General features: G+C 40.0%; 1 protein-coding gene across 1 annotated transcript in view; it reads left to right on the top strand.

Annotated features, from left to right (window-relative positions):
- Positions 1–9,285, top strand: part of ERICH3 (glutamate rich 3) — a 116,106-nt gene extending 106,821 nt beyond the window's left edge. The window contains exons 14-15 of the mRNA XM_023549646.2: positions 3,188–5,667; positions 6,538–9,285. Coding sequence (XP_023405414.2) covers positions 3,188–5,649 — 2,462 coding nt within the window. The 3' untranslated portion in view covers positions 5,650–5,667; positions 6,538–9,285. The remainder of the gene's footprint in view (positions 1–3,187; positions 5,668–6,537) is intronic.
- The last annotated feature ends 7,267 nt before the right edge of the window (positions 9,286–16,552 follow it).

The raw sequence follows: 16,552 nt of genomic DNA, 5'->3' as shown, positions 1-16,552 counted from the left end.
GGATAATAATGTTAATATCTGCTACTATTTACTAAAGGCTTTATAAATGCTTACTCAATAGCTTATGAATTCCTATATAACCCAGTTTTCTGAATCTTTTCAAATTTCATTAACCTCATCTACTTTGATAGGTTGTTGTGAAGATTATCAGTAATGTGTGTGAAACATCCAGCAGTTACTGTAATGTAGCAGCTGCTCACTACATGGTAGAATATTCAAATTCATTTCAGACACAGGCAGGATGAGTCTACAAATATGCCCATGTGCCCCAGAAGAAAGCATCAGACAATGGTTCCAATATATAGTCTTATTTATTAAATGATTAGCCATAAAATAGCATATTGCATTTTCAAGAGCAGTGACAATTCTCCAAATAAGAGATACATAACTTAAGTAATTTTGAAAGAAATGATTAATATAGGCACAAATATCACACTGTTGCATATAGATCTTGGAGTACCAGCTGCCCCATGAATAGCACTCATTCAACCGAGGAGCTGTAGTAGTGTACCTCCCAGCCATCCTGCAATGCAGACATATTGGTTGTTATTGACAAAATCCAGTTCAAACAAGAAAACCTAATAGATTAGTAAGCGGTGATAGGAGAGTGTGGGAAGAAGATTTATTAGGGTTGTCTGTGTGCCAGGCACCGTACTAAGCATTTTACCTAGACCACATCATTTTCTTGTGCAAGGATTCTGTGAGCCAAGCATTACTCTTCACATTTTATGGATGAGAAAATGAAGGATTAGAGAGGTTTTTATTTCCAAGTGTATACAACTAATAAGTGGCAGAGATGGCATTCTCACCCAGATCAGACTCCCAAGTCCATACTTATTTCATTAAATCAAGTCGTCCCTGTTGTGAATGTTGCTTGGTCTCTCATATTTATATTATTTTTTCAGGAACCCATGAGGTTACAGTCATAAATAAATAAATAAATAAATAAGGCATGTTTTCATACTACTCTTTCTTAGAAAGCCTTCACATCCTCTTCCTCCCTTGCTTCTGGAATCTTACGTATGGCTTCCCTATGGTGGGCACGTTCAGACAGCAGCTTGGCTGGATGCCATTAGTACTTTCTGTCCTAGAATTTCAGCATACATTGTGTCTAGGCAATTTCATTCCATGTTTTCCCAAGTGTTCTTTAATTAACTGATAAATTTAGAGGCCAGCCTAGCAAAATAAGGGATTTTACTTAAATGCTTTTTATAACTGACTTTTTCATACACTTTCATGAAAGAATTGGCATAACAGTAGATATACTATTAAGAGATTTGACACACGTTGTTGTTTCCTCATTGTTTCGATTTAAATCCAGTAATAATCTCTAATGAAATAAAATGTGTCACATTCTGTCAGGTGAATTGACTATATTATTTTTATTTTGAGTTTATTTGACTATATCTTCTGTGAACAAGCATTTGCTTCTTTCTACATCTCCCTTTGGGAGCTTCTATGTACCATTTAGTTAATAGCTGGTGTGGTATGCTGAAGACCATCTATAAAAGTTAGCTGCAGCTCATTGATCGGCCTGAAATTTGTATTTTACTCCTTTGAAAGAAAACATCAAAGCCTTCAGTCCAGATGCACTGTTTTAAGAGAGATGTGATATCAGCTATTATTGCTTTACCTAGAAATGGTTTATCATAGTAGCAGGAAAGAGACTCAGGGAATAACGAAATATAGGCATGTTTTCTGTTAAGAGAAGTGATGGAGTGGTAAGACAGTCCTGGATGGGTATAAGAGTGGAGAAGAAAGTAGTAATGTCAGGGCTTTAGTTTTCTGACAGATTGTTGGTGATGGGGTTAGGGGTAAGCAAACTAGCCAAGAAGACAAGCAAGTTAAAAAAAAATGAGAAAGACATATTTGCCTGTTTCATAAATTTATATAATCTGGAGGTTGACATCCTAGTATGGTCATTTCTGGGTTTTTAGTCCAGAGTCTTTTATAAGAGAAGATCAGATTAATAGGAAATATTAAGGTGACCACTTTGGAAGATCCTATCTTCCTCGATATTATTCTGCAGTTGGAAAATTAAAATGCCCTGGGTGTTTGGTAGGACATGCATTTACTTATTTTGATCCTTCCAACAAAAGTACATGTCTTTGTTAAATAAGAAGAAATACATTTGAAGCCTTTTAAAAGACATATTGAATTTATAGTTATTTAAGTGTTATAGCTAGTACACTCTTATTCGCCAGGGAATTCTGGATGAGAACTTATGAACTACATCAAGAAGGTAATTTATGTTGAAAATTGTCCCAGACTACAAAGTCCTGTCTTGCTCTGTGATCTTGTTTTGCCAAAGGCAAATTAGTTTCTGAACGTAGACGGGAGGTATCCTGACCTGTAATACAAATGGATGTCTTTAGGAAAATTTCGTACCTTGAGCTACAACATTATTTGATGACTAAGTCTAGATTAAAAAAAAAAAAAAAACATTGTCGTTAGGTTGATTCTAACTCATAGCGACCCTGTAGGACAAAGTAGAACGACCCCATTGGGTTTCCAAGGCTGTAATCTTTACAGAAGCAGACTGTCACATCTTTCTCCCAGGAGTGGATGGTGGTTTCGAACCACCGACCTTTCTGTTAGCAGCTGAACTTCTAACCACTGAGCCACCAGGGCTCCTTGAATCTAGATATAATAGCTGTAAAATATGGTCATAATGTATGGCATAATGATCAACTCACACTCTATTATGGTTGTGTTGCTAAATGCCCCATAAGTACAAGAAATGTAAGCAGAGGACAGATTTATTATATGGAATAATTACTTTTAAAAAGATGTAATAGTCACTATTTTTCTTATTGTGTAATTTTTCTACAAGTCTTAATATTTCAAAGGAAAGTAGTTGGTGTGCCTATGCACATGTGTGTTTAGCTGTGAGTGTGAACGTGTAACATTCTACTGATGCTAAGACTTTCTTTTGCTTTTCAACATTTCCGATATTCAACTTTCCTTTCATATCAATGTGTCTGTTAAATTTGATAGCATTTCTTTTTATCATAAAAAGACATTACTAAATAATGGTGCACACTACAGAGATGGCATAGAATCAAAGAAATGTTTTATATATATATACTATCAACTGCCCCTTGATATTACATATAACTATGTCTCTTATATACAAATATTATACATTATATATAAATCTCTCCCTCCTTGTCCACTTTGATTAAAGTAACTTTGTTTTCTAACCTTATGTTTATAGCACCAAATGGGGATTTAGTGGTGGAGAAAATAACAGTACTCAACTCAAACAAGGAACCCAAGCAAGTTGCACCAGAAATGTATATGCTGGAGAAGAAAGAAGCAATTGAGGAAGATGAAATTCCCCAACCCAGGGATGCTGACATGATAGAACGAGAAGGGGAGGCAACATTGTGGGGGAAATTTGGGGTTAATGAGGTTCCCTTTGGGGAGTGGAAGACAACAGCAGCACAGCCAGCATTAGCAGAAGAACAGTTTACTGTGGAAAGAGAGGTCCCTCAGGACATTGTGAGTGGGGCAGGGGCAGCAGCAGAAGAAGGGGACAGAAATCTGGGTGAAGAAGGGTTAAACTCCATGGGAAAAGAAGCAGCAGGAGACTCTGCAAGTCTGAACGAGGATGGGGCTCCTAAAGAGCAAGGCTTGATGCAAAGAGTTCTTGAGACAGATGAGGTAGTTTCTGAAGTGGAAAACGGTTCAGAGAAGTCAGCACTTGGAAGCAAGGCAGCAGCTCTGGACTTAAAGTGTGTTGAGGAGCTAGCAGCTCTGGACTTAAAGTATGTTGAGGAGCTAGCAGCCCTGAGAGACACAGCATCGCCTCCAGTGAAGGAAGAGGCTGAGAGAGGGGCTGTTGTGAATGAGGCAGGGCCTGAGAAGCCAGATGAGGAAGAAAATGAAGAAGAATTATCCACAGACCTAGAGAACATAGGACCTGTGGAAGAAGCAGCATCCAAGAGAGAGGATGGTCCAGAAGAAGCAATACTTGAGGGAGAGGACCTAGCCAAAGAGTGGAAGGAAATTATGGGAATGGAAACACCCTTGAGCCCCTCAATCTCTGAGAAGGCAGAGGTAAACCAGATGGGTTGGGAGGACAGCCCTGAAGAAGGAAGGAAGGAAAGTAAGGAAGATGAGGAAAGGGAGAACATCGTGGCTAAGGTAGAATCTAATAGGGAAGATGATAGGCAAGAAATGTTATCTGAGGAATTAGATGCAGCAAGAGAGAGGAAGAAAGCTGAGAGCCCAAAAACACATCTGAGGGAAACTGAATCTGAGGGAGAAGAGGTGAAAAGGACAAATGAACTTAAGCATGAAAATGCTCTAGAAGAAGGCAAAGAATTTAAAGAGGAAAAATTTAAAGAGGAAGAGGGGGAAATCATGAAAGAAAACAGATCTGAGGAAGAGACAAAAGCCCCCACAGAGGAAATGGCATCTGATGCTAAGGATGAAGCACCCATGGAGGAATCTGAATTGACTGAAGATTCAGGGCTGCAAAGAGAAGATTCACTAGAAGCCAGAGGATTAGCCGTGTTTGAAGCAGTACCTGGATTGGAAAAGTCACTGGAAAACATAACTCTGAGGGAAGAAGGAGGCGGGGAAAAACTAACAGAAACCAGAGACACAGAGCACAAAAGCAGAGCAGAACTGGTTCACAAGGAGAATGTGGTGCCTGCAGAGAAGGACGAGGGGCCGCAATATGATGGAGAGGATGTATTAGGAGCGCCTAAAAGTGAGCTGGCAGGAAAGGTGCAGGCACCAGAGGTGATGGTCACAAGCACAGGTGAAGCTGAGGAGTATGCAGCGAAAGATCAAGGTTGCTTTGCAGGCTTGGAGGGGAGGGATAAAGAAGGGCCTTTACAGGAGCGAGAAGGAGTGGGGGACATGACCATGACCCAAGGAGATGTTCCTGAAGGAGACTCCATGATGGTAGAGAAGTTCGAGGAAGCAATGGGTGACGACATGGAGGAGGAGGAGCAAGAGTGCAGTCTGGGGAGAAGAGTGTTGAAGGACAGGAACACAGAGGGTGATGGGAGCTTGGGAGAAGGAGCAGTTGTTGCTGAGGAAGACCTGAAGGAAGGAGAAATGGCAGAAATGGTCACAGAGAAGAGGGAGGAGTTGACAGATATGAAAAGAGCTGAGGGGAAAACAGTAAATAAAGCCTCTTCCTTTCCAGATGGTGCTGGGGTGGAAACTTGGCACAGAGTGGATGAATTAGTAGGAAAAACAGCTGCTGCAGAGACAGTAGTGGTAGAGGAAATAGGGCTAAGCAGTGAGGAGTTGGCAGCGGTGGAGGAGGTGACAATGGCATCAACACCAGAGGTTGGGCTGGGAGCTCTGCTAGAACCTTCTGATCTGGACGGCGGATGTCCACAGCTAGGACGTGATCAAGACGGAGGGGAAGAGGAAAGCACACCACGAGCGAGATCAGTGGGAGAGGAGGCGGGGACTGGGAGCAGTGATGGGGGTCTGGAGTCGGGAGCAGCTGAGGCATTCAGATTATCAAAGGAGACAGAGTCAGAGCTGAATAGAGAGAGTCTACAGGCTGTAGAAAAGCTTCCTGTGAAGCCTGACTTCACTGAAACCCAAGAGAAGCAAGAGCGTACGGTGCAAAGAGAAAGTGAGAATGCAAATGTTTCCCGGAACCACGCGAAGGTCTAAGAGACTTCATGACAGACGGTGAGTTTTAAGTCTGATCTGATCACTTTCGTGCTGGTTGGCACGTTTATGGGTCCCTGAGTACACACAGACTTCACAGACAGACACACACAGACTTCTGTTCCCTGCTGTGCCGGCGAGGGCTGGGTAAGATGGAGGTGGGGCCAAGGAGACTCACAGGGACCCACTTCTATTTCAGTTTCAACTCTTAAGTCACAGTCTGGGTCTTTGCAAGCACAGCTCTCTGAAGGAGTGAGAACTATATCTTCCTTAAAACAAAACAAAAACCGTTGCTGTGAGTCTATTCTGACTTATGGCGACCCCATGCGTGTCAGAGTAGAACTGCACGCTCCACGGGGTTTTCATGGCTGTGACCGTTCGTAATTCGATCACCAGGCCTTTCCTCTGGGAAGCCTCTGGGTGGATTTGAACTGCCAATATTGTTAGTAGCCTAGTGTGTAACTATCTGCACCACCCAGGGATTCCATGAAGTTCCCTGACTGGGCCCCAAAGATGAAATACAGAGAAGAGTGACCAAGTGCCATAAGGGAAAAGAGGCAGCTTCTCTCCTTTGCAAACCACAGAAGAGAAGAGTCAAACACTGTTCCAGAATTCATTTCCCATTTAGTGTTTAAAAGGATGGAATGAAGGTTGACTGTGATTATTTGCCTCAAAATGCGTTCTATGCTTTGATTTTTGCAGTTTTGTAAAGATATATATGCGTGTGGGGGGGGGGTGTGCCTGCGTAACATTGAAGAGGGGAACTAAAGGCCAAAGTTATTTTTGGCATGTCCTGATGTTTCCTTGATGCCCTCACATTTTTAGTGCCCAGTTTCTACCACCCTGAGGTATGATGGTCATGCTACTACTATTCTTTTTATTATTCTTCAGGATATTTAAAGAATGTATTCTGGAAGACATGAAGAGCGATGAAAGATTCACCCAGGCATCTCACCAGGACTTTAGATTTTTCTTTTTAATCACTATGCTTGTGTTTCCCAATCTGCCAATGCTGATCAATAGCACAGTAAGCACCATGAGGATACCTGAAGTAGACCTATAGGACACTCCTTAGGAACCATGGTCCCGAATGGAGAACTGTGAGGCCACTACAGATTTGACACAGCTGACACACCTGTATTCCAATCAAAAGGATGGTTTTCAAAATGTTTGACTTTCACCAAAGATCCACCTGAAAGACCTCATCCTGACATCTGGGGTTTAAGTTCCTTTTTATTTTACAATCAAATATTAGTCCTAGATTCCTGTGTAGGAGTTTTATTTAAAATCTCTGGGTTGGGGCTTTAAATGACTATGAAAATAAGCTCAAAGAGTTGTTGCATGTATAATCAATACTAAAAATTGTTCCAGACCTGTAAGTCCTTCCAGAAAAGGATTCTATGGCATGCATCTTCACTTACACTTAGAAACAGTGATGCTTTTTATTTTTGTCAGAAGAGTAGTTTAGAGTGGAAACATTATTTGAGAATGCTCTTTGTTTTTTGTGTTTCTAGTTCTGCTTGCCCCAGTGAAAAGGGTAACTTGTAGCATTTTATCCCTGGGGGTCTTATTTATAGGGACACTGGAATTTAAATCGAAGTAGTAAATAATTTAGCTAAGTGAGGGTGAGTATAATAATTATAGCAGGTAAACATAGTACATCAGCATATATATGTCAGCATTGTAGAGACTAGACTGGTTGATTGCATTCAAAGGAAAAGAAACTTGGATTAAATTAGTGTGCCTCTCACCTTGCAGAGTTCTGTTATTTCAAACCTGTAAACTAACCCTGCAGTGCATTGTCAATCAGCAGTCACAATCACTTTCTAAATTACCCCTGATATTGTTTCCTAGTTGTGCATCAGTGTGCCTCCTAAGGATTTTGATTTCCTTGAAGACACTCTTGTTCACATACCAGTACCTAGAAAAGAGCACATGTGTGAGAAGATGAAAGAAAGAGAATTTCCTAAAGCAGTAAATCTCTAGCTGCACTACACATTAGAATTTCATGGGGTACTTTCATAAATGACTTACTCCCAGTCCCCATTGCAGAGATTCAGATATAATTAGTTTTAGATGGGCCTGGGCATCAGTATATATTTTTTAACTCTTCAGTTGGTTCTACTATGTAGTCAAAGCTGAGAACCATTGCCCTAAATCATCATACAGTCCATGCTGGCTGCCTGGTGTACTTTATCCCTAAGGCCCAGGCATACAATCTGTATGGTGTTTTTCCTTTTATTAAATAATGGAACCATTTAATGATCAAAGATAAAATAGCCCAGTGGTTTTCAAAATTGGTACTTCAATCAGTAGCATAAACATCACGTGGTACTTGTTTGAAACACAAATTCCTGGCCTCAAGCCCACATCCTATGGGTGGAGCCCAGCAATTGGTGTTTTAACGAGCCCTCCAGGTAGTTCTGTGTATGCTTAAATCTGAAAACAGCTGTCATGGACTATTAATTGTATTGAGGATTAGTCTCAGTTGGAAAACTGGTTGTGGAAACAGTGTGTGAACTTTCTCCCTTTGTCTCTTACTGGCTCTCTGCCTCTGCCTCTGTCTCTCTCTTTTGCTCTTTCCTTTTCTCTCTCTTTGGCTCTCTCTTCCCCGCCCCCTCTGTTTTTCTTCTTTTCTCTAAACCCAATTTGATTATGACTGCAATGATGTGTAATGTGAAGTCCCTCTTCCCCACCCTCTATTGAAGGATGAGCATCAGTAATTTACTGTCATAGGTGTCCATTGTCTGTGTTTCCTTTTATAAGCAGAGTTCATTTACATTGCGCCCAAGTTCATTAATTACTGAGGTGGATGACTGTGGAGCTCTCTAACGTTTGCTCCCTGATTTCAACCTCAATGTTACAAAGCACTTTTGAGTATATAGCACCTTATGGGAAAGATTTTAGATGTGTTGATTCCATTGAAAACTGAGTTTTGTACAATGTGCTAAGTGGAAATTGCATTGGATTGTTTTTATATTTAACACATTCCATCAAAAACATTCTGTAACATAATTCTACAATCTGCATGTGGGTTTAACTGTGAAATTCAGTGTTGTGGTATTTTGATTAAGCGAATTCTTTTCCTCCAAATACTATATTGATAAAATTATTTCTGTGTTCAACTGAACTGTATTTTTTTCCTGGTTTCTTCAGTATTAAAAACATAAATAAATCATATGTTTACAGATAAGACATGTGACTGGTTCCTTAAAAATAAGACTAGACTTAAAATCTGCTTTTGTTCTTTCCTTACAAAATTTGAACTCCTTAAAGCACAACAGAGAAAATTAATTTTATTGGACTGTGCTTTTGAGTATATGTTTTATATTGACTTTTAAAATTTGTGTTCTGATCTTTTACATTTATATGTCTTTCACATACGTGAGATAATCCCAGGGAGGGAAAATTATTACATCATTTTTTAGATAAGTAAATAGAAGCTCCATAAAGCTAAGCGGCTTGTCTAAAAATCATGGTCAATCTCAAGCCTTCTGACTTTAAACTCTATTTTTCATCATATACACTACCTCCTAGAAAAAGAAATATTAAATAGTTACTATTTTTTTTTTAAGATACTACATGTGGATCTCTACATTTTTATATTCATATATATATATTAAAAAAAAAGAAAATCAAATCTCAGTAATATATCCTATATCAGTGAGAAGGGAGTCATAATTTTAGCCAGAGTTAAAGAATGAAGTGGATTATTTTCAATAACTCAAGAAAAAATAGACAATCAATGAAAAAATAGGCAGAAGTAAGCTTTCTACTTCAATTACTTGAGTTAAGTTTTTTTTCTATGGCTTTATAAACTCTTGTGTTATAAATTTAAAGTGTAGTTGAGTTCCTTAATACTTCTAAGATCAATAATTTTGTCACAATTATTGCCCTTGGAAAATGATTGAGAAAAGAAAAGAAAGCCTCAAGGAAGATTCATTTAAGAAGTAAAATATGCCAACAGCCTCAAGGACAACCCAGGAGAGTTCGCTTCTGACCCTGGGTAATATTTCCTTCAAGTCTTCTGTACCAACCAACTGTGTCACGTAAAAAAATTCCCTGCCACCGTGGCCAGCAGCAAGAGGTATAAGAGAACAGAGAATGGATACAGCTAGAATTCTTTAAAAGTTGCTTTAAACTTCCTTTTTTTTTCTTTATTAATTTTTTATTCTCCCCCCCCCCCCCATAATGCCATGTGCAAGCTGCAGAATATTTTGGAATGATACACTACCCCCGTTTTATACTAAGGGAAATGAAGTACACAGAAGACTCCAGGGGCAGATAAGCTAGTGTCAAAATCTAAGAACCAGGTCTCTGTCCTCTTTGTCAAATGTTTCCTGATCTATATTAAATACCTTCTTATAATTAAAAGTTTTAATAAGGACACAATTATGGGAGAAATCTCCCAGTTGTTTAGGGCTCTGGGTACTAATGTGACCCAAATCCAAAAAACCAAAATAGTTACCATCGAGTTAATTCTGACTCATGAAGATCCCAAGTATTGTGGAGTAAAACTGCACCCCATAGGGTTTTCAAGACTGGGACCTTTCAAAAGCAAATCTTCAGGCTTTTCTTCTGAGGTGCTTCTGGGTGGGTTTAAACTGCCAACATTTTGTGTTAGTAATGAAGTGCTTCACCATTTGTGCCACCCAGAGGCACCACTAATGTGACAGAGACCTTCAAACTGGGGTAGGTGTACCCTCGAGTGGCAATGAAGCTTTCCAAGGGATTCAGTGGCAGGGATCATCTGCAGATGCTCAACCTCCATGTATATTTTTTTCCTAAAATGAACCTGTCTGAGAACTCGCCTGTAGTCAAGGTCTTCCTTTTCACAATCCTCCACCCTCTCTTCACAATAGAGGCCAACTCATCATCTATGTCCCAATTTTACTGTGGTTTTGTGGCTCCAAGGATGACCAACAAAGGAGACAAAGGAACAATTTGAGATACGGAGCAGGAGTTGAGAAAGGGAATGACTTTAATGACTGGTTAACAAACTCTTTTGCAAGTCAGGTGGTTACCAATTCTTTGTTCTCAGCAAAACTAAATAAGGACCAAATTGAGTTGTCAGCTGATAAACTGTTAAAAATCATGTTTTTGGTAATTCGATAAAACCTGTGAAAACCAGAACCTATGTAAGGCAGAAACCTGTCAGAGAAAGTAAACTCAAATATTTTCCACTAAAATGAGCGATAGAAAAGTGGTAAGACTGCACTTTCTCACAGGCGGAAAACTGTGAGACCTGGAAAAACAGGGTAGTCCTGTAGAGTTTTGGCTCTCGCAGGTTTCGCTGTATACAGATCTGTGGTTTTTGGTCACACAGCAGTTCAAAGAACAGCACTGCTAAACAAAATTACAAAACTACCCTTCCACTTCCCTGTTTATACGACATGCATAAATACCATACTCTCAAACCAAAAACAGTCGCTGCAGAGTTGGTTCTGACTCATGGCTACCCCATGTGTGTCAGAGTAGAACTGTGCTCCATAGGGTTTTCAATGGCTGATTTTTTGGAAGTAGATCACCAGGCCTTTCCCCCAAGATACTTCTGGGTAGACTTGAACTGCCAATCTTTTGGTTAGCAGCCAAACACGTTAGCCATTTTTACTACCCAGGGCCCCACTATACTCTTATGTCTATGTCAACGAAACAGAAAATGGAATAGAACTAATGTTGAATGCTCATTCTAGCAGAATATAGTATTCATTCACAGACAACAGAAACTAACTAAAAATAGAAATCACTGCCTTAAAGGCATTCTAACTTGTACTGTTTATGTGTGATGGTTATCAGAAGAGTATATCCCGCCTTCAAAACCACTAAGATGAAGGTTTCCAATGGATAGCACTACTACGATTACAAAATTTATAATACAGCTATATTATTTTGATCAAATATGTGTTACTAATAATTGCAATGATAGCTCAGTCTATAAGAAATTTAGCACATTTTAATTTCTATAATATTTTAGATGCAGAGGAACATGACAGGGTGATTGATAAAAGACTTTCAGGCATGAAAATATACTACAGTAGAATAAAATTCTGCAGACAAAGTGGAATGGAAATGTAAGTTTATTAAAGTAAAAAATAACATGGAATTCTCTAATGCTAAAGAAGAGCTTAGTCATGTACTTTTGAAAATGGATGTCTTATGTCAGGTTCCCAGGGAAATACTGTGGAATAAAAACTTGTGTCCAGGGGTTTTATTGGGGTGTGCTCTAGGAACCAACACTGTGAGGAAGAGGGGAAAGCAGAAATGGGCAAAGAAAAAAGATGGGTTGTAATAGAACTGCCACAGGGGCACAGCCCCATCCTAGGGGAGCTCTGATGCTGGGATGTGTGAATGCAGGCAAGGAGCCAGGCCGCTGGGTCCCCACAATAGACCAGTCACTGGATATAGGCTGTCTCCCTAAAGTCAGTGAACATTGGACTAAGCAGCTCCTTTCACCCAAAAGCTGTCAGTGTGGAGAGACACAGATGTGAGCCAGCAGCAGCCCACACCCTGGGCACCTGGGAAATGAGTTGCTCGGCTGTGAAGGGGTCCCAGGATGGCTCCTGAAAGCATCTGCTACATGGATGCAGGTGATAGCAAATTGCTATGGTGTTTAGATTCTTTTGATACATTTAGAAAAGAGATGTAACCAATTTATCTTAAAATTATCTGTTTTATAACATGCTAGAAATTATATTTGTAATCACTATTAAGCTTACAAAATGTTTAGATGCCAATTAAAATATATGTGAGGGGATGCTGACAGTTTTTCAAAATCTCTTAGGGGTGTGTGAGTAAAAATATTTGAAGGGCAGTGGTATAACGGACAACGTGAGCAGCACAGGGCCATGTCTCCCAAGCTAAAGGCATGGCACCCATCACAAATGAGTTGCCAAATTTTTTAGTAATGTATAGACTTGCTGTTGTAGTTGTTAGCTGCCACGGAGTCAGCCCTTACTCATGAAAACCCCACGCACTGGAGACTAAAATGTTGCGTCATCCGCATTATTGGCTGTGGATTGGACCATTGAGATCCATAGAGTTTTCATTGGCTGATTTTTTAGAGTAGATTCCGAGACCTCTCTTCGTAGTCCATCTTAGCATGGAAGCTCCAGTGAAACCTGTTCAGTGTTACAGCAACTTGCGAGCCTCCACTGACACCTGAGGTGCCTTGGCCAGAAATCAAACCCAGTCTCCTGCATGAAAGATGAGAATTCTACCACAGAACCACCAATGCCTCATGTGCACCGAGTTAGGAAGAACTTAAAACACCCTCACTTCTGACACCAACTGCAAGTTCAAGGGATTTAAGACTACTCTCAAACTTGATAATCTGCTAGAACTCAGGAAAGCAGTTCTACTCACCATTGTGGTTTATTACAGGTAGAGGACACAAATTAAAATCAACTGAGGGAAGAGATTCATAGAGAAGAGTCCACAAGAGTTCCAAGTGCAAAGCTAGTTGTGTTGACAGTGCTTACTTCTCCCCAGCAATGATGTGATAATACCCATTGCAGTAATCTCTGTTTATGATGATGACTCCAGGAAGAATATACTAAATAATGTTCCTAATATGGGGCACATTTAGGAAATATTTTCATCAAGAAATGGTGAATATTTTAAAAAGACACTTAAGAAGATCGCGTATGTGTTCTTGTCCTATGCCTCTCACCTGTCAAGTGAGGCTGAGGTTGGAACAGCCTGGCAGGTGTCTGAACCTGGCCCTCTGGGTATAGGGAACAAGAATGAAGGGAACATAGTACAGTATTCATACAAAACACTTAATTTCATAGAAAAATGAGAATATACATGTGATTCCTGACAACTGGAGCCAAGGCAGTCTTTTTTTTTTTTTTTTGGTATGGCCAATAAATCAAGTTTATTATTTGTGTTGTTTAAATATTCTATAACTTTATTATATCTCCAGTGTTGTTTCTATCACCAAGGCCATATTTTTCAACTACTGATCCTTCTTCTTTGTTTCCAACTTTTGCAATCCAATCGCCAGTAATTATCAGTACATCTTGATTGAATGTTAGATCAATTTCAGACTGCAGAAGCTGATAAAAATTGTCTATTTCTTCATCTTTGGCCCTAGTGGTTGGTGTGTGAATTTGAATAATAGTCGTATTAACTGGTCTTCCTTGTAGGCACATGGATATTGTCCTATCACTGACAGCACTGTACTTCAGGATAGATCTTGAAATGTTCTTTTTGATGATGAATGGAAAACCATTCCTCTTCAAGTTGTCATTCCCAGCATAATAGACTATATGATTGCCCAATTCATAATGGCCAATATCAGTCCATTTCAGCTCACTAGTGCCTAGGGTATCGATGTTTATGCATTCCATTTCATTTTTGACAATTTCCAATTTTCCTAGATTCATACTTCATACATTCCAGGTTCCAATTATTAATGGATGTTTGTAGCTGTTTCTTCTCATTTTGAGTCACGTGACATCAGCAAATGAAGGTCCCAGAAGCTTTACTCTATCCATGTCATTAAGGTCAACTCTACTTTGAGGAGGTAGCTCTTCCCCAGTCATCTTTTGAGTGCTTTCCAACCCAGGGGGGCTCATCTTCCAGCACTATATCAGACAATGTTCCATGGCTATTCATAAGGTTTTCACTGGCTAATGCTTTTCAGAAGTAGACTGCTAGGTTCTTCCTCCTGGTCTGTCTTAGTCTGGAAGCTCAGCTGAAGCCTGTCCTCCATGGGTGATCCTACTGGTATCTGAATACCGGTGGCTTAGCTTCCAACATCACAGCAGCATGCAAGCCCCCACAGTACAACCAACTGACAGACACGTGGGGATCAGTAGTTGGAAAATATGGCCTTAGTGATAGAATCAATGCTGGAGATCAAATGATGGAATTTTGCAAGAGCAACGACTTCTTCATTGCAAATACCTTGTTTCACCAACATAAACAGCAACTACATGGACCTTGCCAGATGGAACACACAGAAGTCAAATTGACTACATCTGTGGAAAGAGACAGTGGAAAAGCTCAATATCATCAGTCAGAACAAGGCCAGGGGCAAACTGTGGAACAGACCATCAATTGCTCATATACAAGTTCAAGCTGAAACTGAAGAAAATCAGAACAAGTCCACAAGAGCCAAAATATGACCTTGAGTACGTATATCCCACCTGAATTTAGAGATCATCTGAAGAACAGATTTGACCCATTGAACACTAGTGACCGAAGACCAGACGAGCTGTGGAATGACATCAAGGACATCATCCCTGAAGAAAGCAAGAGGTCATTGAAAAAAGAGGAAAGAAGGAAAAGACCAAGATGGATGTTAGAGGAGACTCTGAAACTTGCTCTCCAACGTCAAGCAGCTAAAGAAAAAGGAAGAATTGTTGAAGTAAAAGAACTGAACAGAAGATTTCAAAGGGCATCTCAAGAAGACAAAGTAAAGTATTATAATGACATGCAAAGAGCTGGAGATGGAAAACCAAAAGGGAAGAACATGCTCAGTGTTTCTCAAGCTGAAGGAACTGCAGAAAAAATTTAAGCCTCGGGTTGCAGCAGTGGAGGATACTATGGGGAAAATATTAAACGATGCAGGAAGCATCGAAAGAAGATGGAAGGAATACACATAGTCATTATACCAAAAAGAATTAGTCGATGTTCAACCATTTCAAGAGGTGGCGTATGATGAGGAAGTGATGGTACTGAAGGAAGAAGTCCAAGCTGTGTTGAAGGCATTGGTGAAAAACAAGGTTCCAGGAATTGATGGAATATCAATTGAGATGTTTCAACAAACAGACACAGTGCTGGAGGTGCTCACTCACCTATGCCAAGAAATATGGAAGACAGCTTCCTGACCAACTGACTGGACGAGATCCATATTTATGCCTATTCCCAAGAAAGGTGATCCAACTGAATGTGGAAATTATAGAACAATATCATTAATATCACACACAAGCAAAATTTTGCTGAAGATCACTCAAAAACGGCTGCAGCAGTGTATCAGCAGGGAACTGCCAGAAATTCAGGCTGCTTTCAGAAGAGGACGTGGAACCAGGGGTATCATTGCTGATATCAGATGGATCCTGGCTGAAAGCAGAGAATGCCAGAAGGATGTTTACCTGTGTTTTATTGACTATGCAAAGGCATTCGCCTGTGTAGATCATAACAAATTATAGATAACATTGCGAAGAATGGGAATTCCAGAACACTTAATTGTGCTCGTGAGGAAATTTTACATAGATCAAGAGGCAGTTGTTCGGACAGAACGAGGGGATATCGATTGGTTTGAAGTCAGGAAAGGTGTGTGTCAGGGTTGTATTCCTTCACCGTACCCATTCAATCTGTATGCTGAGCAAATAATATGAGAAGCTGGACTATATGAAGAAGAATGGGGCATCAGGATTGAAGGAAGACTGATTAACAACCTGCGTTATGCAGATGACACAACCTTGCTTGCTGAAGGTGAAGAGGACTTGAAGCACTTACTAATGAAGATCAAAGACCACAGCCTTCAGTATGGATTGCACCTCAACATAAAGAAAACAAAAATCCTCACGGCTGGACCAATGAGCAACATCATGATAAAGAGAGAAGAGATTGAAGTTGTCAAGGATTTCATTTTTCTTGGATCCACAATCAACAGCTGTGGAAGCAGCAGTCAAGAAGTCAAAAGACGTATTGCATTGGGTACATCTGCTGAGAAAGACCTCTTTAAAGTGTTGAAGAGCAAAGATGTCACCTTGAAGACTAAGGTTCGCCTGACCCAAGCCATGGCATTTTCAATTGCTTCATATGCATGTGAAATCTGGACAATGAATAAGAAAGACTGAAGAATTGGCGCCTTTGAATTGTGGTGTTGGCGAAGAATATTGAATATACCATGGACTGCCAAAAGAACAAACAAATCTGTCTTAGAAGAATTACA

The sequence above is a fragment of the Loxodonta africana genome, chromosome 3 (genome assembly GCF_030014295.1).
Source record: "Loxodonta africana isolate mLoxAfr1 chromosome 3, mLoxAfr1.hap2, whole genome shotgun sequence".
Taxonomy (NCBI): Eukaryota; Metazoa; Chordata; class Mammalia; order Proboscidea; family Elephantidae; genus Loxodonta; species Loxodonta africana.
Note: the sequence above shows the minus strand (reverse complement) of the source record. Positions and strands in the feature narration are given on the sequence as shown.